This window comes from Lagopus muta, chromosome 1 (genome assembly GCF_023343835.1).
Source record: "Lagopus muta isolate bLagMut1 chromosome 1, bLagMut1 primary, whole genome shotgun sequence".
Lineage (NCBI taxonomy): Eukaryota > Metazoa > Chordata > Aves > Galliformes > Phasianidae > Lagopus > Lagopus muta.
The window spans coordinates 49,246,854-49,261,901 of NC_064433.1; the positions used below are offsets into that span (position 1 = coordinate 49,246,854).

Here is a 15,048-nt window from a genome sequence, read left to right on the forward strand (position 1 = left end):
AGGATCCTCCCCCATGAGGATCCTTCCAACCATCTCATGCATCCCCTTGCTGTTTTGGTGCCATTCACTTACCTAAGGGTCCTGGATATTTTGTGCCGTATCGAAGCTCGTAGGAAGAGTTTGTTGGAGGAGTTTGTTGGTGAATAGTGGATAGTTCCACTTGGAGTGCCCACAGAAGTCCAGGTCAGCTCCTGTGCTGTCAGAATATGACAGTTCATACAGCTTTATGCCAGCTGGGATCTTGTCCCGTGTGCTGGAAGATGCCCGAGGCATTTGCTGTGGGCTATTTGTTAATTTGTTTGGCCTGGAAGGACGTGTGGTAAGAGAACTTCATCACTTGTACTCATTCTCTAAATGTGTTTTTTTGTTTTTTTTCTACAGCTCTGAAAAGTCCAGCTGCATTTCACGAACAAAGAAGGAGTTTGGAACGGGCCAGGGTAAGATGCAGTATGCTCCCAAAGATTTTAGGGAAATCAGGAGCAGTCTGTCTTGCAGTTCGGGCATCCCACATGATGCAGAAGGGAATCCTTTGCATTCTGAATGTGCAGTTATAGATGTTTTGGGTGGGATGTTTTTATTTGTGGTGCTGGTTACTCCTCAGTGAACAGTTGTAACTAAAATCCACTGAAGACAGTACCTAGATTTTCCTTGGAGGTCACTGATATTTTTCTTCCTGCCATTCACTTACTGTATGTTATTATTTTTATAGTGTCTGTTTTACCCTTCAATGATGTGGATGTCATTGAAATAGCTGATTCCACCTCTGAGGAAAGTGTGTGATTTTTTTCTTGTGTGCACATGCACTTATTTCTCTTGGACATTAGAAACAGAAAACTTAGTTAATAGAGAGGATGCCAGCACTGAGATCATGCAGACTTCTGGCTTTACAGAAAGAGGAAGGCAAGCCTGAGCTAGGCGTCACCATCCACACTTCACCTTTGCTCACTGGGGGTTTCTTGGTGATTTCTGTTCCTCGGAAGGCCTCTGAGGAGAGGGGTTTGTTGGTCTTTTTTTTTCTTTTTTCTTTCTGATTAGTCTACAGGGAAATAAAACCTGTTATGATTGTGAGCCAAGTTCTGTTTTAAAACTAAAAGCAAGATAAGGCTAAAGAAGTAAAATGGCTGTGATAAAAACCTGCAAGGCATGTTAGCGCTTTGAGTTTGGTGGAAGGATTGGAACAATGGATTCTGCATTAAGACCAGTGTCCCAAAGGCTTGTGCTTTTTCCTCCATTTTTTAATAAACCCTTCTTACTAAGTTATCATTCTGGTGTGGGCACCTAAGCAAGTACAATGGAGTTCTCTGATTGATTGACTTTGATGTTTATTTCCTCTCAAGATCATCAAGTTCCGATGGCCAGCACTTAGCAGTCTGTTACCCACTGCACCCTGGTTCCCTTCCTAGGACATGCACAGGGTAACAGGGCCATCTCCATACATCACTCCATCCATAGCACATTCTTCAAAGATGTTGCTAAAAGCAGCTCTGGAAGTGGGTCTTGGTAGCATTTAGAATTTGCCTGCCAAGGAAGAGCATAGGGTCTGTAGCTTAAAGAATAGCATGTCTTTAAATAAGAATATGCCCGAACCACAAGTCATGCCAAATGCCAACAGCGTATGAAAGTATTTGCTGTGAACAATGGAACGATATATTCATGCTGCAATGTGAAAGGAAACATCTTGAATTTCACCCTGGCATAAGCTAGTGGTGTTATGTAAAAGGCAAAAAGAAGGCTTCAGGTCTTGAGAAAATCCTTTCCAGTTTCAGTTCCATAGGGCAGCAGTGCTCTTTTTTACTGAGGGAATGTCCAGTAGAAGGTCATCTTCAGAATAAACTCGCTCTGTGGTGCTTTGGGATTCTGATACGCCCCTTCCTTCTTCAGAGTTTATTGAGATTTCAGTAGCAACTAAAGATGGTTGCTTCTCTTGCTTGTCCAAGCTTATCTCCTGTGTCTAATCAACTAAAATTGGTTTTGCTTGTCTGTTTTTGCTGCAGACAGAGGACTATCTGAAACGGAAAATCCGGTCCCGGCCAGAGAGATCAGAGCTGGTTAGGATGCACATTCTGGAAGGTACAGCACACCTGGAAGAAGAAGACAGCAACAATAAAATTTGTCATAACTACTTATTGGCAGCTTTCTCTTGTGCCTCCAACCCCCAAATCTTTCCATTAGTTGGGAGTGGGCAGAATATCATGCTACAGGCCTGTGGCGTGATTTCTTGGGAGTGATTCAACAATCTCTGAAGAATCTCTTATGTAAACTCAGATTGTACAGTTTAGTGCAGCTGAGCCACAGTGAAATAGAATGGGCATTGCTCTTCTGCTAGGGGATGGCACTGTAAAATACTGAAGTGGGAAGAAGGCAGATTTGATCTAATCAATGTGCACCTCAGTTTCAGAGAGGGAGTACTGTCCTGCTGCTGAGTACCACATCTTTGGACACAACTGAAAGGGAAAAGATGAATGAGAATCAGGTGACATTAGTTTGAGAACAGTGAGTTTATCCTAATCTGGAGTCACAGAAGCTGTTATGGTATCTTCATAACTTCAATTTACATATTATCTATAATATCTCTATATTATGTAGTTATCTAGTGTAATCTGCCATTATTTTCCTATGCAGCTATCTACCATTATCAACAATTACCTTTGTAAAGAGAAGTTAGGTACTGCTGAAGTACGTAGGTTGGTCGTTGTTGAACTGATGCCATTGTATTTGCTTTTCCCTGAACAGAGACCTCAGCTGAACCCTCCTTGCAGGCTAAGCAGCTGAAGCTAAAGAGAGCCAGGCTAGCAGATGACCTCAATGAGAAGATAGCACAGAGGCCAGGTCCCATGGAGCTGGTGGAGAAGAACATCTTGCCTGTGGAATCCAGCCTGAAGGAAGCTATTATAGGTGAGGCCAAAGGAGGGTCTGTGTGGAGGGCATTGCCCATGGTGTCTGTGATTTCCTATCGTTTTGCCTGCCTGCTTAAGGGAGCACAATCCCATCATTGTTCTTATTTTCCCATCTCAGAGCCTTTCGGCCCCCAGGATTTTGCAAAACAGAACGCCCTCTGGAACAGATAGTAGTAGAGAGATGTTAAATTGTGTTGTGGACATTAAATTAAGAGTGTAGACATCCCAGAATAATGGAAGAGTGTTTACATACCCTGAGGGCTTGAAAGACTGCTGTAGATTGCATTCCATAGATTCTCTCATTAAAAGTTTCCCCTGATATTGACACATCAGCAACCTTGGTCAGGGAGATCCCACTGAGTGACTCACATCAGGAAAGGAGACAGAATACAAACAGGTGTGATGAAACAAAAGCTGTCTGTGAACTTACAAACTTCAGAGAATCCAACCCCTTTAAAAATAAACCAGAACAGATGTAAATCATGCCAGTGCCATTCCAAGGGCTGTAAGGAATGCTGAGGAATAGCCTTCCCACCGCCTCAGCAGTGCTCTTTCCCATCTCCCCTGACTGGGCGTTCTGTGCACGACTGTGGTTACTCTTTCCCTCAAACACACACAGCTATTTTAAAGACAGATGGGACACAACTGTGAGCAAGGCTGCATACTTGTCATGAAAAAAAGGAAAAGGGCAGTGCTGGGGGAGGCCTGGCTTAACTATTGCACAGGAAATGGCAGAAGAATAGAGTGAGTTTGTGAGCTGGCATATTAGAGAAGTGGCTTCCTTCTGACTCTGAGCAGAACACATCTCCATGGATTTCAGTTATGTTAGATGCAAATGATAGTATTTTCTGCTTACCAGGATTAATTTGAGATAAGTTGCTGTATGTGGGATGTGTAGACAGACAGAAATGTTAATAGCAGTCAGGGCCACTAAATCCACAGACCCTGTTGCTTATAAGAGTAGAGGACAACTCAGGATTCTGTCTTGAAGAGTGATTCTATCTTCCACCACCTCGGGTGAACACCAAAGAAAGCATGACTCAGCCCTACACTGACCTTTTTCTTTGGTGCCGCATGGTCAGCAAATAGGCCGTGCTTCAGCCCTGGGTTTGGCTTCAGTAGCTCGTGTTGTGCTTCTTGATCTCATCTTGTGGAGAAGCAAGAGAAGTGGTTCACCCCAGTCCACATCTGTGCATTCTGCTGATAGCAGAGATTGAATATAAACACTTCAAATGGATCCAACTTGGGTTTCATTTTCTCTTTTTTGTATGATACTTTAACTCAGACACAGTTCTCATGCCTTCATTTTCTTTGTGAAACATCTAGTGGCAAGTGAAGCGATTTGTAATTCCACTTGGAAGCCCATGGGCAATGTTTGTATTTTCAGTTGGACAGGTGAACTACCCAAAGGTTGCAGACAATTCCTCCTTCGACGAGGACAGCAGTGATGCCCTCTCCCCAGAACAGCCAGCCAGCCATGAGTCCCAGGGGTCTGTCCCATCGCCGATGGACTCACGGGTTTGTGACCCTCTCCCTACCACCACTGGCACATCGCTAGCTCAGGTGAGAACGTGGTGGCCTCCTTCAGTGCCCTGGAGCTACTGCTGATTCATGGCAAGGGATCCTAAAATGCAAGGCTAAGAGACTCCGAAAAGGTCACAGCATAATCAGTGAGATCTCACAAGGGGTCTTAGCTGCGTGTGGCACCGGTGATGTCCTCTGGTCATTCAGAAGTGCCCATGGTGGTGTCATGTGGGTAATGGGACAGTCCTGGCTGGTGAGGCAGGCTGGGCAGGTGTGCAGCTGATTCAGGCAAGCAAAGCTGGACATGCAAGTGTAGGATTTTGATTCCTTCTCTGCCCTTGGAAGTTGTGGTGCTTCTTGGGGACAAATGGAGTGGGTTAAAGGAATCTAATTAATCACTTGAATACTCTGCTGCTCCCCCTTAAGTGGGCACTTCCCACCACTCTGTTAAAATGCTTCCCTCCTTGTTCGTGTTCTCATTATGCCTTTCTCTGTCCCTGCAGGGTACATCCCAATTGCAGATTAGTGCAGACTCCAATGAAACACTTTTCCTACCTGAACAGCCCCCCCCGCCTCTGCCACCTCCACCTCTTCTGCCCCCCAGTCTTACCAATGGAGCAGGTCTTCCTGCTGCCAAGCCCCCACCGACGCTCATTAAGGTATTTTGGATGGTTTCTTCATTGGTGTATTCAGAAAAAAGATGAGATGATTATTCTGAAGAAGACTTGGAGTTGAAAGTGTTAAGTTAACAGAGGCTAAGAAGGCTTATATACCAGTGTCTTCCTCTGACCCTATTTGAGCAATATATTTAATAGGTTCTTCTATTCCGTGAGCTGTTTACCTTCTGTGAAATGGGTCCTAAATGCAGAACGTTTTGAATCAGTTGGTGTTATTTATAAGTAGAGTTAGTGAGCCTGATGGATGAGTGGTCTGGTGTGCTGGGAAAGATGAATGGCTGCTTTGCTGTGAGCGGTGTTACAGTGCTCCTGTGGGTGCTGTGGCTGTAGTATTGCTTGAGTTAGGGAGGCGTGGAAAGACCCTGAGGTCAGATGTGGAGAATTTTGAAACAAAAATCCCAGCGTGCTTTCTGGTTTATGTGGGGCCTTGTGTTATTTCAGGGTTTCCATTCTTATTTGCTTCCTTCTTTTCTTCTGAATAGCAAAGCCAGCCCAAGTCTGCTAGTGAGAAGTCTCAGCGCAGTAAGAAAGCCAAGGAGCTGAAGCCGAAAGTCAAGAAGCTTAAATATCATCAGTATATTCCCCCGGACCAAAAGCAGGACAAAGGAGCTCCTCCCATGGATTCATCCTATGCCAAAATACTGCAGCAGCAGCAACTCTTTCTCCAGCTTCAGATCCTCAACCAGCAACAGCAGCAGCACTACAACTATCAGACCATCCTGCCAGCTCCACCAAAGTATGGGTCCTAGGTGTAGCTCTCTCTTAGGAAGGCCTTTCCCAGTGCTATTACCAAACACATTGTGTTCTACGTGTGTGGTGTGGTGAACGGGTGTGTGATGCACTCAGTCTTGTTGAGTTATAGTGGGCCTCAGAGAGGGCCAGTGTTGGAGATGGGTATAGCCTAGGGATGAATATAGCCAAAGGCGTGCTTTAATGCCTAGGGTGTTTCTGGAACTCTATGATTGTTGGCATACATAGGTACACAGATCCTCTTGGCAGGCTGCTCCTGTACTGAGGGCCTCCAGTGCCTTTCTGCCTTGATTTCAATGGCTGTGGTTTCTCTCTTCCTGCAGGCCTCCAGGAGAGCAGCAGACTGGTGCCAGTGCCCCAGCCATACGCAGTCTCTCTGCTGCAGTCAATAGCACATCTTCGGTATCCTCTGGTTCCGGTGGGCTGATGCGACAAAACAGTAATGCTGCAGTGGGCAAGCCAGGCCCTCTCCCTGCCAACCTGGATGAGATGAAGGTAAAAGTTGGTGCTGCTCTCAGTCCTGTGGAATCGGACAGCTGTTTTGTTTTGCCATTGTCAGTGATGAGAATCAGCACTGAGTCACCTTTGCGCCCTGGAGCAGAGCTGACATGGACTGGTGGTAGCTAAGGCTAACAGCTGGCAGTGCTGCACTGCAGCCTGGACCTGAGATGCAAGTCTGCTGGCCTGCAGGGGGTCAGCTTGCTCCTTTGCCCCAGGGCTCTGGCAGCTGATAATAGTTGTGGTTATTGTGCTTGCTGTCTTAATGTTGCCCTCTTTCAACCCCCATCAGGTGGCAGAGCTGAAGCAAGAGCTGAAGCTGAGGGCCTTGCCTGTCTCGGGCACAAAGACGGAACTGATTGAGCGGCTCAGAGCTTACCAAGAGCAGAACGGCACAGCCGGCCAAACAACCTCCACTCCCAAGCCCAGCACTGCAGCCATTCTCCCCAAAGCTGCTGAGGTAGTGGTTGCTTTCCCAGCTGCCAGGCTGAGCACGGGGCCAGCCCTGGTCACCACTGGCATCGCACCAGCAGAAGTAGTTGTGGCCACAGTCACTGGTGGTGGTGTGATGAAGTTTGGCAGCACCGGCTCGACTCCGCCTGTTTCTCCCACTCCTTCGGAACGCTCACAAATGAGCACAGGGGATGAGAATTCAGCCACTGGGGACACCTTTGGGGAGATGGTGACTTCGCCTCTGACCCAACTCACCCTGCAAGCGTCTCCAGTGCAGTTCCTGGTGAAGGAAGAGAGCTCCAAGTCTGCCTCCTGCAGCGTCAGCGCGGCACCCAGGTCGGAGCGGTGCAGCACCGGGAACAGCAGGGATGCAGAAGTTAGGGACAAAGATCAGATGCTGCAGGAAAAGGACAAACAGATCGAGGAGCTCACCCGCATGCTGAAGCAGAAGCAGCAGCTGGTTGAGATGCTCAGACTACAGCTGGAGCAGGAGAAACGCGCTCAGCAGTCGCTACCAGCCCCGGCGGCTGCGGGAGAAGGAACAGCTCTCCCCTCCAACCCAGTATCATTTGGTATCCAGGTCAAGAGTGAAAACGGTTTTCCGAGCTGCCAGTATGCAAAGCAATCCAGTGGCCAAACCGACCAATTCAACCCCACACCAACCTCTAGCCAAATGGACACTTCGAACCCAAGCCCAGTGCCAAAGAAAGCCGTGATGGTGAAGCAGGAGGTGCCAGCCACGGAAGCAGAGCCGCCGTGCCAGTCCCACAGCCCGCGGCTGTTCCTTGGCCAGCAAGGGAGCGCCCTGCTCAAGGGCACTCCTCCTCCAACCCTCATCACCGACTCCACAGGGACCCACATCGTCCTCACCGTGACCAAGCAGAGCGCCGAGAGGCAGGGCCTCTCACCCCAGGGGAAGGCAGTGAGCAGCTGCCCAACCCCACAGGTAGGCTCAGATCCCAACCCCACTGCCGCTGTCGGACTCCCCTCTTCCTCTTCACGCTAGGGTCTAGGTTACCATAGGATCACTTCCTGTGTTGGAAATTCAACTCAGTGAATGCCGAAATAAATGCCCGATACGCTTGTGATGGTGGCTAGTAGTTCATGGCTACGTACATCAGAGCAGTGCAAGTAAATCTTCACCATAAAGACTGTGATTTGGCAGTGCTGAGCTGTGTACAGCAATGCATGTCTGTGCATCACAGGCTGTCCAGCACTCTCACAAACACATGGTTCTGCCTCCCATGAGGCAAGATCTCAGGCTTGGAGGACAAGGGTTTGCAGGCACATTTTGCTACTTCTCAAAAAAACAACTGTGCCTGTGGCATTAGAAAAAGCAGGGTGTATTTCACCCCTTGTTCCTTATTGGAGAGATTGTACTCAGAATGATAGATACATCACTTTGTCTGCTGAGAGCTGAAGTCAGACCCTCAGAGCAGACTTTTTCATCTTGACTGCTCTGTTTTAATGCATGTCAATATTTCAGGGTTAGCAGCGTCTTTCATCAGCGATGATCCACTATTCCCCTGTTGGCATGAATCCAGCACTTAGCAGAAATGTTCTAAGAGCTTTTTCCAGGAAGGCATAAATATGTTTTATGGCATAAGTCAAACTCCAGCATCTTCCACGGAATCAGGGAACGTTTCCATTCTCTGCTGCCACATTTCTTGCGCCTGCTGCAGAGCAGTGGCAGTGTCTGCTATCAGTGACAGGCCCTGAGCAGGCTGCATTTGCTGTGCAGCAGGTGAGATGCAAATCAGCTAAATGCCAGGGCTCAGCATCACCCCTCACACTGCAGCTCCAGCTGCTGCTCCAGAAATGCATGGATTAGCGGTAGGTGCTGTGGCAGTGCTGCCACTCCGAGGAAGCCACAGAGAGCCAAGGGGCTTAGCCTGGCATTGCCTCCTCATTGAGGATGCCAAATCCTGCTGCACTTTGATTTCTCTGCTTGGTGAGACAGAATGATTGCAGTTCACAAAGATTAAAGAGTGAGGACAAAACAGACTTTGTAAATCCTTTAAGAATCACAATTATCTCCACGTTGTGTCAGGGGAACAGTTTCTCACTTCTTCTTTCCAGAGAGTACAATCATCGCCCACTAAAACTTCCAGCCAACTGCAGTGTCAGCCACCTGCAAGCACTCCTCAGCCTCCCACACCACAGCAGCAGCAGCAGCAGCCCAGAGGCCTGAACCAACCTGTCAGAAAGGTAGCGTGCAGCCTGCTTGCTTTTTCCCTTTGTTTTCCTTTGCCTGCTGCAAGGTTCGTAGCACTGGTTGGGAGGGAACACATTCACCCACTCCTGGTCAGAGCCTGTCATCACAGTCAGTGAGGGCTCACAGCAGCTTCTGCCATAGCTGGGTGAAATATCAGCCAGTGTTTCTGCAGGGGTTTCTACCAATTAAAAACGATGAAAGGTCAGAGTGGGCGGCCTGGGCTTGTAATGGTGCTCACAATTCCTGAAGGATTGCTGCTGAAATGAAGAGGTGGTTGCTCTGCAGAGACCATACCTGTTCATTGTGTCTTTGTGATGTGCAGTGCAGACTGGAGAAAGAGAGCACCTCTGGCATCATCCCTTCTCCAAGTGACAGCTGTAAAGACATCCTGCTGTGCACCTCCTCCCTTGCTAGCCCACATCAGGGATGACTTAGCTTGCTCTCTACCATGTAACTAAGAGACAGAAATATTTCTACAAAGAATTTTTAGACTTTGGAGGATCATTTCTGAGTCAGGTCCTGGAAAGGATAAACAGATAGGATTAATTTCTAGCACAGTCAGAGCGGGACACCCATTTTGCAAAGGCTTGGTGCCTTAGTTCACGTTGAGACCTTTGAGGAAATGCAGAAGGTAAATGAAGAAACTGATATCCCTTAGAATCCCTTGGTTTGCATGCTGTGGAGGCATCTGGAGCAACTCCCCAAATCCTTTTGCCTCCCTGCAGGTTGTTACACAGCACATTGTCTTTCTCAGCTCCTACAAACCTGCAGCCTTTCTGCCTCGATGGCTTCCACAGAGGGTCCCTGAAAACCTGTGCCCCTCTCAGGCAGACAGAGAACCCCAGAGCAGCTCAGTGGGCAGGCGCCTGGGGCTGTGTCTGTACACAGAAGCCACAGAGCAGACAGAGAGATTTCCAGGGAAAACAGGATGAGGTAGAGCATCAACACGTAAAAGGCTCAAACTGCCTGGGGATCACTGCTCTGGCAGAGCAAGTGTCAATGTGGTTCACTTGTAACCACCGCAGAGGCAAAGACCCCGTCCACATGGTAACATTTCTTTTGGGCAGCAGTGTGCTGATTCATCTGGTGAAGCTGAGTCACCAGCTCCGCTTCCTGCAACAACACTTGGGGTTTCCTTTGGAGACCTCTGGTACTGCTGAGTGCTCTGGTGATCTTCACACCCTCAGGCTGTGGAATTTGCTGCTAATGAAACCTGCTTGTGTCCCCAAAGCAAGCGCTGGAGGGGAAGAGGGGAGGATGAAGGAGAGGGCCTGGCTTGGAGGCTGAACAAACGAGGGAAGTGCCCTCTTCCAGAGTCCGAGGAGTTCCCCACTTGGACCAATGAGGCTTTCCCCATCATGGAGCAGCCTGATGGTGGTTTGTGGTGTGGTTGTCTTAGCATAAAAAATATCAGTGAGAGATTTCCAGCTGAGTTGAGGGGAAGTCTGTCTCTGTGTCATCGGTGCATAGTGCATGGAGTGCACAGAAGCCAGGCTTCTGAGAGGAGTGATGCCCAGGCAAGAGAAGGAGTGACATTCGCTAAAGAAACCATGAGCTTTTTCCTGATCATTCCTTATGTCTTTGCTCTGCACAGCCCTCATCCCAGCCCAGCTCTCCTGCTGCCCCCTCCCCTTCCCAGATGGACCTGGAGCAACAACAGCAGCAGCAGCAGCAGCAGCAGCAGCAGCAGCAGCAGAAGCAGCAGAAGCAGCAGAAGCAGCAGAAGCAGCAGCATACATCGCTTTTTGGACCTCCTCCACCACCTCTCCCTGTCCCCTCAGTCCCACTGAAACAGCCACCGGGCTATGAAGAGGCCATGAAGCAGCAGCCAAAGACCCAGGTGAGAACAGGAGGAAAGGTGCTGCTGTAATTCCACTTAGATTCCTGACCTGGGCCACTGAAGGAGAACAGAGACAAAACAACCTCTTCTGAACCTTCCTATCCAAATTCTTTCTTGAAATTCATTCTGGAGGGCCTGGGGAAGATCCTATGCCCAGGAAAAGATCCCAAACTGCTCAGTGCCCAGTGGGTGTTAGAGCAGTTGCTGACTGCACCTTTGCCTCCAGTAGCAGCCTGGGATCATGGAGGAGTCTGGTGCCATGGGTCTGTGTGCTGCCCATGCAGTGACAGCCCTGTTACTGGGATGAGGGAGGAGAGCCAGCAGCCAAGTGTCTTGCTGGAGGGAAGCTCCCCTGTAATAGGAAGCTAATCCTGTGCTTGCTCTCCCCAGGAGAATGGCTGTTCCAGCCAGCAGATGGATGACTTGTTTGACATTCTCATAGAAAGTGGAGGTAAGGAGACAAAACTGCATTTCCCAGCCAGTGGGTTTGACCTGGGGATTATAGAGCACTGAGGGGAGCATGTGTCATGACCAAGGTCTTTACTTCTGTGTCCCTAGCAGTCATTAAAGCACTAAGGGAGATGTCAGATGGGCATTAATAGGATTGAAAAGCTGCTTGGTTGCTGTGCTGCATCAGCTCTGGGCACGTCTCTGCTCTGAGCCAATGCTTGGGTTCCCTGTGGGCAAACCACAGACTCCCTTCAGGCAGCAGAATGCAGGCATGGGCAGATTCCTTATCCCTGTCTGTGCTCAGTGATGGTTTGATCCTGGAGGGGTCCAGGTTGCCATGCTGAGTGGGAGGAATCGCTGCGGTGTTTGGCCACACGTCTCCTCACCTGGCTGGCGTGTTTGTTCCCTTGCAGAGATTTCTGCTGACTTCAAGGATCAGTCATCCCCAGCTGGAAAAGAATCACCTGCAGCCCCGGCCTGCTCCTCACCGCCCAGCAGCCACCATTCCTCAGAGCTGGCGGTGCCGGTGTCGCTGGGGCAGACGGTGCCCGTGGGGCGGCTGGAGGACTTCCTGGAGAGCAGCACCGGCCTCCCGCTGCTGACGGCAGGCCACGATGGGCCTGAGCCCCTGTCCTTGATTGATGACCTCCACAGTGAGATGCTGAGCAGCTCGGCCATCCTGGACCACCCGCCTTCACCCATGGACACCTCGGAATTGCACTTTGCTCACGAGCCGGCCGGGGGCATAGCCTTGGATCTGGCTGAGGCTAATTTGGACAGCATGGACTGGCTGGAGTTGCCGGGGGGATCTGTCATGAGCCTGGCCCCCCTCAGCACCACGGCTCCCAGCCTCTTTTCCACAGACTTCCTTGATGGACATGATCTGCAGCTGCACTGGGATTCGTGCTTGTAACTCTGTGAGCAGAGACTGAAGGGAATGGGTGCGGGAGGGCACGGGCATGCAGGGGGAAGAGGCCAGTCAACCAAAAGAAACCCCAGAAACAAAAGAAAGAGAAAAAAAAAAAAAAAGGAGCTCCTAGTATCTATACTCCTCCCCCACAGTGTTCCTCCCCTATGAAGCCGGCAGTGGCAGCAAGGGCAGACCCGCTGCTTAAACCACTGCCAGCAGAGCAGTGGGGCCAGGAGAATGGCTGCAGCTCTGGGGCGAGAGCAGAGCTGGCAGCCCTGCTCCCTCCTGCAGGACGTGGGCATAGAGCTGCAGGTGATGAATGCTTCTTGCAGCAGGACAGGGTGTGACCGGACCCGAGCCCTTCTGAAAGCAGCATCCCACTCCTTGCTGGCAGATCTGGAGCATTACACAGCCCCAGCTGCCCCGGTTAATGGTTGCGGAAGGGGATTATTCTACCTCTGGAGCAGGGCACAGAGGAGGGAGCTGCCAGGAGAGCTGCCTACTGCCCCTGTGCCATCCGTCAGGGGTCACCTCTGCCACAGGGCTGTAAGGAATAGGCAGAACAGGCACCTTTTCCAAATGTAGCCAAAGGAAACCAGAGTTTCCCACCAACCTGGTACTCTCTGAGCTGGTTTCTAAAGTCCTGCTGAGCTTGGCAAAGGCTGCCACTTGCTTCACTTGCTTTGGGCTGCAAAAACAGACTTTTAAGGTGCTAAAATCCAGGTTAGATCTGTCCTTCTCTGACCCAGGTCTCCAGCTGTGCCTGGTGTCAGCCTGCAGGCACTCTGCTCACTGCCCCCAAGCTGAGCAGGGCATCAGCCCACTGTCCTGGGGAGTGCAGAGGGGCACAGCTGCCATCGAGTAAACATATCATTAAGGGCCACGTGCAATCTTTCTCCTGCCTTCAGCTGTGCTACTGCCTCCCTGCAGCAGGTGACCCAGGTGTAAAGAGCTCCTCCCACCTCCAAAACTGCCCTCCAGCCCCAAGGAGAGAAGGATGTCAGCCCCAGCAGCAAGGAAAGGGAAGAGGCACTGCTGAGAGGGTTTGTGCTGGCTCAGGAGCGCTACTGTGGGGGGCCCTTTCTGAGGAGAAATGATGGCTTCTGTCTCTGCTCTGCTGTGCCCACACCTCAGTGTTAAGAGGCAAACACAGCAATCAGCTGTGGCCTGGAACCTCCATCCCTGTGCACTTGCAGCCCCACAGTACTCGCTGTCAGGAACTGACCTGGCAGCTGGTTGAGCTCACACTTGCAGTGCAGCTGGGAGAAAGTCCTGCCTTCCTGAGCCCGATCTGCTTGTCAGCTACATGGGGAGCCACTTCCTTAATCATTTGTGGGGATGCCTGCTGGCAGCTGCCTTTCTGCCCCCACTCCTTCTGTTGCCCAAGCCCCAGTCCCATCATAAAAACCAGTAACTGGGACTGGTGGACCATCCCTGCCCCTTCCTTCCACTCTTGCCTTCCTCACTTCTCATTTCTCAGGCCCAGCATGATTATGGTGGTTGTGCGTTGTGTGTACTGGGAAGCAGGAACCTGGCACAGAGGAGCAGAGGCAGGAGCACATTAGAAATCATGCTGCAGAGCTCTCGCAGCACAGGCCCTGACTCTTTGCTTTGAGATATGAACAAGGACAGTGTCAGAGCCCACCCAGGACAGCTGACTGGCCATGGGACCACATGGCACAGGAGGCAGACAGCATAGGAGAAAAGTGTGGCAGGGGAGCAGGAGGAAGATCTTTCCTCCATGAAGTATTTCACATGTTAAGGAGGAAAAATGAGGCTGCCTTTTCCTCAAACTCAAGCAAAATCAGCTGCTTTTAGCCTGCAGAGAGCATTCCCCCCCCCAGAAAAAAAAAGAAACACCTGCGTGATTTCTTCTTTTGTACAAATAATCACAGAGTGGCAACCAGCAAATAAAGAATGAAAGTATCCAAGTGCAATTCGCTCCTACGGAAGGTGGGAGCACTCCACCTGCACCCCAGGCCTGACTCAGCCATGGTTCTTTGTGCTGGGCCGGGGCCCCCAGCCCTTGCTGGCAGAGGTGCCAGCGCCCCTTACTGGTTTCACCCTTCCCCTGGGTGGGTGGCGAAAGGCTCAGTTTCTATGCACCGCTGTTGGCCTTTGCTCACCCACCTCCCCTTACGAAAGCTGTAGGAATACATTACATTGGCCCAATGTACTTGAAACCAGCTGAGGAACGCAGCGAGGCTGCTGGGGCCCCCTGCACAAAGGGCTTCTGCCAGCACAGCAGCGATAACCTGGTGGCTAAGGGCAGTGGGAACGGGGCGTCTCATCCTAGCAAATAATAATAGAGGTCTTTTCCCCAAGATGTGCCCAGAGCAGGCTAGCCCAGTTCTCTGCTTTCTTACTATTATTTGTTTGAATAATAGTTCAATAGTTCTTTGTTGGAAGAGGTATTCCCCTGGACGTACATTTCTGCACCCACTGGGAAAAACAAGAAGTCTGATGTTCTGCCTCTACCTTGAATGTAATCCTGAATCTTTCTGCTGTAACCACTACTTGTTTGTAACGTGTATTTGACTAGCACGAACTCTCCCTTCCACTATGCAGCAAACGGTGAGGGGTGATCGACACCGTCTGAGATGGATGGTGTTGGGGTGTCGGATCCAGAGCGAGTATTCAACTGGAAAAGGATAAGAGTGACAAGTTAATGGGGGAGAGAATGGATCTTTAAATTGAATTATTTTTTCAGTTACAAATATTTGAAAGAAAAAAAAACAAAACATTTTATTAAAAAAATTCCAAACGGCCACGTGCTCCGAAACTTCTCTGTGGTGCTGGTGGGAGGGCCTGGCGCTGCTGCCTGTTCCAGCTGA

The 15,048-nt window shown here is 50.0% G+C and overlaps 1 protein-coding gene across 1 annotated transcript in view; it reads left to right on the forward strand.

Annotated features, from left to right (window-relative positions):
- The window catches only part of MRTFA (myocardin related transcription factor A), a 47,537-nt gene extending 32,555 nt beyond the window's left edge, over window positions 1–14,982 (forward strand). Inside the window, exons 3-14 of the mRNA XM_048926847.1 lie at window positions 382–437; window positions 1,995–2,070; window positions 2,734–2,895; window positions 4,285–4,460; window positions 4,925–5,080; window positions 5,581–5,834; window positions 6,172–6,343; window positions 6,639–7,745; window positions 8,879–9,007; window positions 10,609–10,854; window positions 11,245–11,305; window positions 11,718–14,982. Coding sequence (XP_048782804.1) covers window positions 382–437; window positions 1,995–2,070; window positions 2,734–2,895; window positions 4,285–4,460; window positions 4,925–5,080; window positions 5,581–5,834; window positions 6,172–6,343; window positions 6,639–7,745; window positions 8,879–9,007; window positions 10,609–10,854; window positions 11,245–11,305; window positions 11,718–12,217 — 3,095 coding nt within the window. The 3' untranslated portion in view covers window positions 12,218–14,982. The remainder of the gene's footprint in view (window positions 1–381; window positions 438–1,994; window positions 2,071–2,733; window positions 2,896–4,284; window positions 4,461–4,924; window positions 5,081–5,580; window positions 5,835–6,171; window positions 6,344–6,638; window positions 7,746–8,878; window positions 9,008–10,608; window positions 10,855–11,244; window positions 11,306–11,717) is intronic.
- Window positions 14,983–15,048: the final 66 nt, after the last annotated feature.